General features: G+C 36.7%; 1 protein-coding gene across 10 annotated transcripts in view; it reads left to right on the forward strand.

Moving 5' to 3' along the window:
* Positions 1–12,186, forward strand: part of LOC150104251 (uncharacterized) — a 1,804,220-nt gene that overhangs the window by 1,613,378 nt on the left and 178,656 nt on the right. For 7 of the 10 annotated variants that reach the window (XM_090396244.1, XM_090396248.1, XM_090396250.1 and 4 more), the window contains one exon: positions 11,911–11,955. In XM_090396244.1, coding sequence (XP_090252370.1) covers positions 11,911–11,955 — 45 coding nt within the window. Of the gene's footprint in view, positions 1–11,022; positions 11,149–11,910; positions 11,956–12,186 lie in introns of those variants that run through there. The other 3 variants (XM_090396245.1, XM_090396249.1, XM_090396251.1) reach the window with 2 other exon arrangements.

The raw sequence follows: 12,186 nt of genomic DNA on the forward strand, positions 1-12,186 counted from the left end.
TCGCCTCATATCTTTGGCCGTGACTGGAACGACTATCTCTGGACGGGCCTCTCCGTCTTCCTCACCGGAAAATACGACACCTCGTCTTCGATCTCTCGTGGATGGATCACTCAGGATGAAGAAAAGTAAGCCTCTCTCATCTTCGAACCAACCCTTTTATACACCAGAGTCCCTGCACCTTTGATTAAGTTTTTGGGACCCCTAGCGTCCACATGAGAGTCAGTCTTGTTAATAGTTTGGAGAATCCTGTATTATATTTCTCGAAAATTCGCTGACAATCATACTTCCACCCTTTACCGCCTTAATCTTGCCTACGGGCCGGCCTTTCCTTTTGATTCATGCAGCGCCCTTTCAATATTGACCTTGAAGGTCACCTGCGATGGGTCTTGCACACAATCTTCAAAAGACATGGCGAATTTGGGCAGTGCTCTTAGCCTCAATATTTCTACATCCCTTCTTAAACAATGAGCGAGTTCCCCTTTGGGCTTATTTTGCTCTTTATACAGATGGCTTTACATAGATGGTTAAAATATACATTTTTACAAAAATTATTCAGGCGAATTCCTACTGTAAAAAGTCTATGTTTTTAGATGATTTATTTTGGCAACATCGAATTTTACACCTCCCCCCACCACAAAAAAAAAGAAGGTGACAAGTATGGCACCACAGGATTCTGTTCTGGAACCACTGCTGTTTAACTTATATGTAAATGATATAGTTCACAGTGTGAAAGTAGATATTCAGTTGTTTGCTGATGATGCTAAATTAGGAAGGGTAATGTTAGGAAATTCTGATTTTTTTGTTGCTATAAGAGGATTTGAATAAGTTGGTGCTTTGCGCCAAAGAATGGTGATATTGTTAAGTGTAAAGTTGTGCATTTTGTCCAGAGAAGATCCAAAGCGGTTTACAACATTGGAGCAATTTTGCTTCAGGAGGTGGAGGAAGCAAAGGAGCTAGGCATCTTATTAAATAGGGAACTGAAGTTCAGGGGACACATCATGAAAGTAGTAAGGATTACTCCAAAAAACATGTGCTATAATGCAAAGAACACTGACATGTAATGATAAGGAGATGATAGTTCCACTCTATAAGGTGCTGATTAGGTCTCATTTGGATTTCTGTGCACAGATCTGGAACATTGGAAAGAATGCAGAGGTAAATAACTAAGACCGTCTCAGAACTCTGGAATGATGTATCATACACATTGAGGGAATGTGGTCTTCAGAGCTTTACAGATAAAAGGAGAAGAGGTGATATGATTGATATGTTTAAGCTAGTGAAAGGAGCCTACCACATAGATCCATGAGAATTATTGCATAGGATAATGGGTGATGTAAGAATCAAGGGGAACCCTGGAGGCTGTACAAGGATCATGCGAGTAAAGTGGTGAAAAGGAGATTTTTTGCTTGGTGGGTGGTGAATGGAATGCCTTGCCGGAACAGTTGGTAAGTGCTCCAACACTGAACATTCAAAGCAAGATATGATAGTTATTGTACTCTGTGAGTATTCTATCTCCTGCAATCAATCTTTGGACTCTATGGAAGCAATACTAAATGTTAACTTGCCTTCTGACTGGATGTACAATTCCTATCCAGAAAAAGGAACATAAACCATACATTATTATTATTATTATTATTATTCAGGCCTCCATGGAGTCAAGACTCATCGTGGGAGGTCCTTCCTAAGAACATAAAGTTTGTCAAGACTCATCGAGGGGAGGTCCCCCCCCCTAAGAAACACAAAGTCTATCATACCACTCCTTAAACTCATTGACCGTTCTCGCTCTCACCACTCCATCAGGCAATGCATTCCACGGTTCATCCACCCTCCACGCAATTAAACTTAGTAACTATGATAAATCTGGACCTTCTGAATATTCCCTGATACTCTACACAGAACTGATTTGAAAGGCACCTTTTCATTCTTCTTCTTCTTCTTCTTCAGCCTCTTTCTATCCATTGCTGGATATAGGCCTCTCCCTTTAATTTCCAGTTCTGTCTGTGTTTAGCAATGTCCATCTCATATCAAACTTTTGTAGATCATTTCTTCATCTTGTTCTTTGCTGACCTTTCATTCCCTTGGTATCCACTCAGCACTTAATTTTGTCCACCTTACATCTGGCAGTCTACTAATATCGCTAGCCCATCTCCATTTACATACTTTACAATATCTTCACAATAGCTGCACAATATCTTCTGCTCTGGTCATCTATCTAATTCTAGTATTTCTTATTCCATCTCTTTTTGTTATGTAGAGCATGCTTCTCTCTAAGGCTCTGGACTACATGCAACCTGTCTGCTGTTTGTTGTTGTTAGTTGTTGCCTATGTTTCATTTCCATATGTAAACACTGGAATAATGCATATATTAAATAACTTTCTTTTTTAGACATATACATTACAGTACATATCTCACAATTATACAAAATACAAGGGGAGGTGAACAGCTCTGATAAACACCTAGCACAAAAATGATATTAAAGCAACTGATATAACCACAAGAAAGAACATATCTGAAAACCTGTTAAACCCCATGTTTCATCAAATTGTAATTGAAGGAATGTCAATTCCTTCATGGTTCAGTACGCCTTGCATCAGTCTTGGGATGGTAGCTCACCAGCAATTTCCTCCATTCCACTCTGTCATTGGCTTTCTTCTTAATCTCCTGATAACTCCTCAAACCCGTGCTTTCTTTGACTTGGTCAGCAAAGCTTTTCCTTGGTCTGCCTCTCCTTCTTTTTCCCTCTATTTTGCCTTCAGTTATTCTTTTCATAAGTCCATCATGCCGAAGTATATGTCCATACCACTTATCCCTTCTAATTTTGAGTGATCCAATTAAGACTTCTTGTTTCACTTAACTCTCTCTCTCTCTCTCTCTCTTTCTCTCTCTCTCAGGACTTGTTCATTTGATTTTTTTTCTGTCCATTTACTTTTTTATTTTGTTCATACAAGTGGCTGGTACCTATCAGATAGCCAGTCTCCAATCCAATGCACTAATCTAATATCCAACCCCATCTTCTCTAGTTTGACTATCAACTTATCATGTGAGAATCTATCAAAAGCCTTTGCAAAATGTGAGAGTATTACTGCGTATCCCTCTCCTCTGTCCAAGGAAACCATCACCTTATTGTAATAAGAAGATTACTAAAACATGAACACTCCCTAAGTAAATCCACCATGCTGTCCACCAAAAATAATGCCATTGTTGTCAACCCAATTCTAGATCCTAGTTCTCACTACCTTCACCAACGAGTTAACCACAACACTTGACACACAGATATGCCTATAATTTGATGCTTGAGTTCTATCACCTCTCTTATGATGCAACACGATCTTGCACTCCTTTGGAACTCAACCCAGTGCAAGATTCATATTAAAAAAATATGTCAAGGCAAATGCAACTCCCTGGCACATTCCTTCATAATATGTGGTGTTATAATATCAAGTCCCATATCCTTATTAACATCAAGTTTGCTCACTTACAGTCAGTCGCTCCTCCCCATTATCAACTTCTCTCAATGATGTCACATTCACAAGAATGAAAAATCTTTGTGAACTACTCATTAAGTATCTCCACTATATCTTCCCCAGCAGTTGTCCTTATACCATTTTCTCCAATCAATGTTATTCTTCCATAGCCATTCTTTTCTTTTTTTTTTCCTGGTACTACATCGAAAGAACTCCCTAGGATTCTTTTTTGGCTTCATTAGCTAACTGCTGCTCATACTGAACTTTTGCTACCCTTACCAACCAGGTCACCCTCCTTGCCTAGTCTTTGTAATCCCCATGGAATTGGTTATTACCACTTTCTCCATAATGCCTTTTTTCTCTCTATCACATGCTTAAACTCTTCATGCATCCATTTCCCACCTACCTTATTTAACCTTCTGACCCTTGGAATACATTTAGGCATTGCTTCTTCTAGATTGTTCTTGAATATCCCCCAAATTGCAGTGATCTCTTTTCCAGCTAACTCCTCATTCCATGCTACACCCGCAAGCTGTCTCCTGAGCTCCTCATAATCACCACCCTTGTCGATCCACATATACCCTTTTCTCACAGAGGTCCTCACACTGCTGGCAACCACCCGGATAATCACTTCATGATCACTCTCACCAACTAGAGGATGATTTGACATCTCATTTATAATTACATCATTTGATGAGATGATCAAATCCAAGACCGTCACTTTTCATGTGCCCTCTCTTACATACTGTCTGAGATAGTTGTCCCTCAAAAACTCAAGAAACTTATTTTCTTTACTTCCAGTTGCTATCTCATCATCCCAGTCTATATTGCCATGATTAAAATCACCCATACTGATCACCATTTTCTTATTTATTTGGCTAATTTAATTATACATTTCGTAGTCACTATCATCCACATTACCAGGTCTATAACAACATCCAACTAAGTATTTCATTCTTTTCACCTATATCTCACACCATACTGTCTTAAAACCACTGGATCTATTTCCCTCTTTCATCTCCTCTTTGTATGAATATCTCTTTCTCTATCATCAGTAGCACTCCCTTTTTACTCTTTCTCTCCTCACAAACCCTTCCATCTCTATTCCTGTCAAGATGTTGTCCTCATCCAACCATGTCTAACTTATTTCAGCAATTTTGAGTGAACAGACTCAATTAATGCAATCATTCATTTGCCTTGTTTCTTTCACTTCTAGCATTTGTATACAAACACAACAGCTTATTCCTGAATCTATAGCTAGTTCCACTGATACCACTTATTTGATGTGACTTCTCCATGCTTAACTCAAGACATTTCTTTTTCTCCTTATTCATCTTAGAACCTTCTTCAAATCCAACTGTTTTCCCTTGATCCCATGTCATCCCCTTCCCTTTTTGTGTACACATGCATTCACATCCTCTTGGAGCATCTGCCTTTCTCATGCTGTGTTCCTTTGTCCACCCTGAATTATCTATATATTTTCATCATGATGGGCAGTTCTGTATTAGCTTCATCTAAATATAATATAGGATTTGTATTTGTTTCCTTGCCTGTGTTTAGGACTCTATAAAACACCACATAATGTCAATATTTCTTCTCTGTTGTGTTGTATTCTATTGTATTGCAGTGCACTACTTCTTGCTTATTTTTCAATTTTGGAATCCATTTTTAACTTCCATGTAACCCCTTGACTGATCATTTCAGAGATTTTTTTTTCCTATTATGTAGTGAATTTTTCTTAAATTATGTTTTATGTAATTTTTTAATCTCTTTCTAACTAACTTTTGCAATTCCATTACTTCTATATTGCCTTTGCCACTATGTGTCTCCTTTTCCTTAATTCTTCCCTTTTCTTGATTAGATCAAGTGCCCACAAAGTAAGTTTTCTCCAGAAGTTCTGTTTGCCAGTAATGATTTTCTTAAAATTTTAGTAACATATTATTGTTGAAATTGCACCTTGCCTTATAAGGCAAGTCATTCAGCAAGTACTGCATATCATCATCATTCCTGATTACACTACCTATCTTTGGATCATCAGCAAATAGTTGTAATGCTACTTGTCAAATCCTTCCCAATATCATTAATGTACAGATTGAATAACAGTGGACCAAGCACTGATCCTTTTGGTTCACCACTTTTTGATATCTGTCAGTCAACCATCCTCTTACCCACTCTAATATTCTATAATCCAAACCCATATTTTCCAATTTATGCAACAGTCTACCATGCTGCATTCTGTCAAAAGCCTTAGCAAAATCCAAAAGTATCATGGTGTATCCATTCTCCTTGTCTAGTTCAATGATAACATTGTTATAGAATGTGAGCAAGTTGCTAAAATATGACCTTCCCTTAGTAAACCATGTTGCTCATTGCAAAGTAGAGATTCACTGTCAGCCCATTTCTGAATGCAAGTACTAACCACTTTTTCCAAAATCTTCACCACCACTCCTGAGATACTAATTGGTTGATAGTTGGATACATTGGTCTTTGTACTACTCTTGTGCAATGGAATTACCATACCTTCTTTCCATTCATGTGGAATCTTCCATGTTCTGAGACTCATATTAAACAGCCTGGTCAAAGGAAAGCCAGTTCAGTTGAACACTCTTTTAGCACACATACTGCAGCATATCCCACCAGTTCCTATTGCTGAATTCTTATTCAGTTTGTGCAACAGCTCTAATACCACTTCCTCATACACCTGAGTTTCTTCATCCAGTGAAGAGGTAGCAGTAAGCTCAATATTCTGTACACCAGGTTGATAGCTTTTCATAAAATAGGCACTCATTAGTTGAAAAACCTCTTCTGCATCTGTAATCTCATGCCATCTGAATTTAGAAGAGTTATTCTTTCATATTTATTATTTCTTTTACTTGCAGCATATTTCATCGAGAGAATTCTTGTGGGTTGTCTTTAGCATGCAGAGCCAATTTCTTTTCATACTCAGACTTTGCTTTCCGTACAGCAGTTGAAACTAGCCTTCTAGCCTGCTGCTTATAACTTTCATAACAGACATCATCCTTATGCACATGGTATTCCTTCCACATCATCCTTTTCTTACGAATCTCTTGCTTAATATGATTACACATCCATTTGACTCCTATCCTATTTATTCTTCTATCTAACACTCTTTGACATCGAGTTCCTTCTGTCACATGCTGCTTGAGGAAGTTGTCCCGCAACAACTCACTAAATGCATTTTCATTCTTCTTGTGAGATTCTACTGCTACCTAATCAATATTTTTTATTATTATTATTATTATTACCACGGGCTACTCCAGGAGTCCTTAGACCCATCGAGGGAGGCCCTAAACATCATGTTCACACAGCTGTTCAACATTCTCACAGTATCTATCATACCTTGCCTTGAACTCGCTCACTGTCATAGCACCCACAACAGACTCTGGCAGCTTATTCCACTCATTTACCACTCTAAAAGTAAAGAACCCAGCTCTAACACCCCTGCTAACCACGCTCTTGCCCAGCTTCCATGGGTGTCCCCTAGTTCTCCCACCACCAGTCCTGATCTCAAAAATATCATCTGAATTAATCCTATAGAATCCTTTTAGCAATTTGAATGTCTCAATCATATCTCCCCTTTTTCGCCTATCAATTAGTTTCTGCAACCCACAAATCTTCAACCTGTTCTCATATGGTTCATTCCATAGACCTGCTATCATCTTAGTCACTCGCCTCTGGAATTTGGATAATTAAAATCTCCCATTCTATGATTACTCTCTTCCCACTCCTCTTTTCTATTTCATGATGCATTTCTTCCTCATTGGCAACCGATCCACCAGGTCTGTTACAACACCCCACTATGTAATTGATCATGCCAGCCTGGCTGGCCGAGTGGTTAGCGTATCCGCTCTCCAGCCAAAAGGCTGCGGGTTTGAATCCCGCTGTGGGCAGGGATGTTTGTGATTGTCTGTGAAAATACTAGTGGTGGTGGTTGGCCGTAGATGGCATTGGTGTAGATGATGAAGGTAGTTGTGGTTGGTGAAGTGGTGGAGACAGAGAGTTGTAGAGTAGGTGCCCCTCCCTCGATAAGTCTTTGGACTCCCTGGAGGAGTAATGTGATAATAATAATAATAATAATAATGTTAGATTCCACCTCACACCAGATGGCTTCAAACTCATTTACCACATGAAATACTGGATAATTAAAGGGTCTCAACTCTAACTGGATTCAAGTCATCCGATATCATTAGCAACACACCACCTCCTCTCCTATCCTCTCGCTCTCCTTCCTAAAAACACTGTACTTGTCATACTCAATACCAGTTAGTATGTGTGATTCTGATTGTCAGGTCTCACTATTGCCTACAATCTGAGGTCCTAACATATTGACTAAGGCAACAAACTCTACCCCTTTGTTTCTGATACTCCTAGCATTCGTATACAGACATAATAATTTACGTGCATGTTCTTTTGTATGCTCTTGTCTGCAGTCTTCATGACACAATAGAGATCCGCAAGTTGGACAACTTGCAGATCTCTATTCTTCTCTAGTGTCTTATACATATAGACATCTTTGCACATATTTGATGGGTCCGAACCAGACGAACACAAAGTCGAAATCATTCTCTCCTCGTCAACATTTCCACGATAAAGCCCATTCCCATCATTAACACAGTTATATAACATTGTCGTTCTTACACTCACATCCTCACCATCCCTCCCTTTATTATTTAGTTTTTCTAGACTCCTGATGCCAAATAATTCAGGTGTAGGCCGTTCCTCTTATACAAATCCAATCTTCCCTTAAACTCACTCCACACATCATCCAAAAACTGGCATCCATTCCTTCTACACAGCCTATGCATTGAATCATTTGTCTCAATTCATTTTTATCATATTGAGGTAAAATACTGATGGTTTTCACTTTCTCACTCTTCACTCTTGCCTCTTCCAACAACCCTTTCATGTTCTCTCTCATACCAGACTTATCGCTAGTTAAGTCGTTAGTACCTACTGCAATTACAATTTCATTTACAATTCTTTTCTGTTGTTGAATTGCTTCCTTTTTATTCTTAAATTTCGCTCCAGGAAAACTCGAAGTTATGACTCTCTCATCAATAGCATGTTTTATTATAGAGTCACCATACCAAATAACAACCTTCTTTTTATGAACAATGTCACTTACCTGATTTTTGTTTTTTCCAGACTTATCTAATTCTCTACTTTGTTGTTTCTTATTTTCCTGCATAATTTTCTTTTTCTCCCTACGTATTTAAATGCCTCTTGACTTTTTGCATTTCCCGCATCGTCTCTCTCTCTCTGATAATCTGCTTCAATTTTGCTATTTGGAGGTTAATTCATTTTCATTAACCTCCTCCATATCTCCAATAACTTCATTAGCGGAGCTAACCTTCTTGTTCTCACCTGTGATGTGTTTTTTAGCATTTCATTCCTTGTCCTTTTTTGGCACCATTTTAAACTTATAATAGAATATCTCAATAAAAATATGTCATAAAATACCAAATACACTAAAATCTACACAAATATACTATAAAACACTAATTTTCTCAGTTAAAAACAAAATAAAACAGACAAAAATCAACAATTTTTCAAGCGTGCTAAATTCACCGACCAACCACAATGTATCCTCGAACTAGTCTTCCACTTTTACTTTCAGCCCATTAGGTTTAATTCATGAACATGCGACTGTGTATGTAGATTGATTCCAATTTAAGCATGCACACTATTGCTTATTTTAAATTCAGTTCCTATTTTTGTATGATCATTGTACTGATGATGTCTTATGAGACATAATACGAAATATTTATATAATAAAAAAAGTTATTTACTGTGGCATATGTGTTATTCTATAGTTATATTATTGTTGCAGCTATTTCCTCTATTTTCTCATATTCTCTCATTCATACTTTCTTTCTTCAACTTTCCTTCCATTATTTCCTCAAATATTTTTTATGGTTTATTATATCTTCACCTTCTAGTATGGGGTTTTTTTCCATTAACAATTTCAATTGCTCCCTCTTGGTCGTTTATTTTTATCCTTGATCTCATTAGAATGATCACTATCATAAATAACTGGTTGAAAACTGATACATCTTCTAGTATTTTCATGTTATTCATCATAATATATAAAATTTCATTAAAAACTCCATTTGATTATCTCCAGGTCCATTTTCATTTAGTTTGCTTTTTTAAAGAAAGTATTTCCTATATATTGCTTTCTGCAAATTTAACAAGTGTTTGTCCTCTCTCATTTCTTTGGCCCATACCTTGCACACCTAAAGCACTTTCTCCCTGTTGTTGCTTGTTTACTTTATAATTAAAGTTGACCATGACAATTTTCTAGTGATATATACTATCTCTGAGAGTGTTGGAGAGAGAGAGATCCTCAGAAATTGTTAATTTTTTTCATCTGAATGCCTGGTGCATATATTTGTATTATACTTAAATCATGCCACTTATTGATCTTCAATCTAAGAGTTGTAATTCTCTGGAAGACTGGTAATTTCAAGAATGTTCAACTTTTATGGATTGTAATTCCAACTCTTTGACCACGATTCCTCCCAGTAGTATGTAAAATATAATTGCTTGGTTCAGTAATTTTTTTTCTGTTCTTGGTTCAGAAAATCCAGTAATATCCCAATTTGTTTTCACCAGTGCTTTACATAGCTCTTCTTTTTCTTCTCCTTTTGCAGTTCTGACACTATAAGTAGGTAGATAGGTAACTAAGTAGGTAAGGATGTTCAATTTCCTCATCGCGGTTTTCTTCACAGATGTACTATCCAAAAAGGACCTCCCATTTGGTTTGAGTCAATTCTATCATTAGTCTGAGAAATAGATAGCACATTTGAAATAACATGCCCATTTTGGCATGGCTGCTATGGCCTGAATTCTTATCAGCTCCATTTTTTACAGGAGGGAAAAGGGGAAGGAAAGTTGGTCAATATTCTCACATTGACCAGGCAGATTGGATTCAGCTTACTAGGTTAGACAAATACCTGGGAGAGAAGGCAGATTCCCATTGTACGAGGCAAAAAAACATAGTAAAATAAGAAAGATTCACCCCAAGTGATCAAATACTCTAATAGCAATGGGAAGAAAGCAAAGAAAGACGAGTTGAGACCAATCTACAAGTAATATAAGAGATATATATTACATGAAGTGAGGCATGGCCTAGCATCTGGTACCTCAGTTTTGCCACTCGCATATTCACTAAAGTGAGCTCTTGAGGGGACTGGTTCATTATATCACACCAGAACATGGTATGAGTGCAAATTTAAGGAGGCTTGTGAAATTCTGATCAAAGACCCATCTTAACAATAATGATGGTCTAAAAATCTCAAGAATATGGATGGCACGTATTCTGCTCACATAACTTTTTGTTCTAATAGTAATTATAAATGATAATTATAACTATAATACACTAGGATTTTAGTCTTAATATAAAAAAACACTTATGTTAAATTATTAATTAAGTCATCACTATTGCCATATTAAAAAATAATATGAATTGTTCTCCAACAATGTTATAAAAGTTATAGGATATAGCTTTCATGTATTTTTTTTTTTTCTCACTAGAGGTCAAGCCATGTCTCTAATAGATCTTATCATTCACTACATCATTTATCTTCCAAAATTCTATCAAGCATAGTTAAAACAGAAATATACAAAACAATCATTAGACTTAGTGTTTTATATGGAGCATAACAGACCAAAATGCAAAAGCATTGCAGATCTTTGAAAATAAAATCCTCAGAAAAGTCTGTGGAGAAGAATACATAACTAATAACTATGAACTCTAAAGTCCTCCACTTCTAGTTGATGAGATTCAAGCAAGCAGATTGAGATAGCTTGGACATTTGGAGAGAATGGCTAAACAAGCATTCAAGATGAAGCCTGATGGAAAGCAACCCAGAGGTAGACTGCAGATATGTCGGGAATATAATATCCAAAAAGACTTAACTGAGGTGGGATTCCAGAACTGGAATGAAAGAGCTCAAGACAGAAAGGGATGGAAGAAGTTGGTACATGTGGCAAAGAACCTTAGAAGTTCAACTAGCTGAAGAAGATGAAGAAGAAGAAGAGGTCAAGCCAATAGACTAACAGTTGTTCAAATAATTTTCACTTTGGCATACTGTTTGAATGTAATGTAGCTTGTCTCTGTGTGTAGTCTCCATAATTTACCAAAATGAATGCTATTACTGTGTAACATTAAAAGAAAGGATGCTGACAATTTACTACTTTCAGCAATTTTATTTTTTAAAATAAAAATATTAACATTAATACTAATAGACAGAACTTTGTTTCATAGTTTTTAAGTTACTTATAATTAAATTACTGACACATAGGAGTAACACAGGTACAAAAAAGAAAGAAACTAAAGAAACTGCTCAATTACATTATCATTGTGTACATTTGTGCCAAGTATTATTATGAAGCAAGCCAAGAATTCTGTTTTTCATTTAGCAGATTTAAAAACAGCAGAACATGACACTGAACACCCCTTGACCGGTAAGTATGTTCATATTAGTAATAAGATATACTAACTCCTTGCAAGTTGCCTAATTGCATGCATAAAAGTTGACTTCAGTTGCAATATTAGAATAGGCTAAAGAAAAACCTATTAATAAATATTTTTATCAAAAATGTTGCAAATTATGACATCTGCATGACACTCATACACTATAAACTAGCAGAGTATACAAATTGCTTTTAAAAACAATTTTTGTATATTAACAAATT

Source organism: Typopeltis vanoorti, chromosome 8 (genome assembly GCF_054136105.1).
Source record: "Typopeltis vanoorti isolate ZY-2024b chromosome 8, IOZ_Tvanoo_1.0, whole genome shotgun sequence".
Classification (NCBI taxonomy): Eukaryota; Metazoa; Arthropoda; class Arachnida; order Uropygi; family Thelyphonidae; genus Typopeltis; species Typopeltis vanoorti.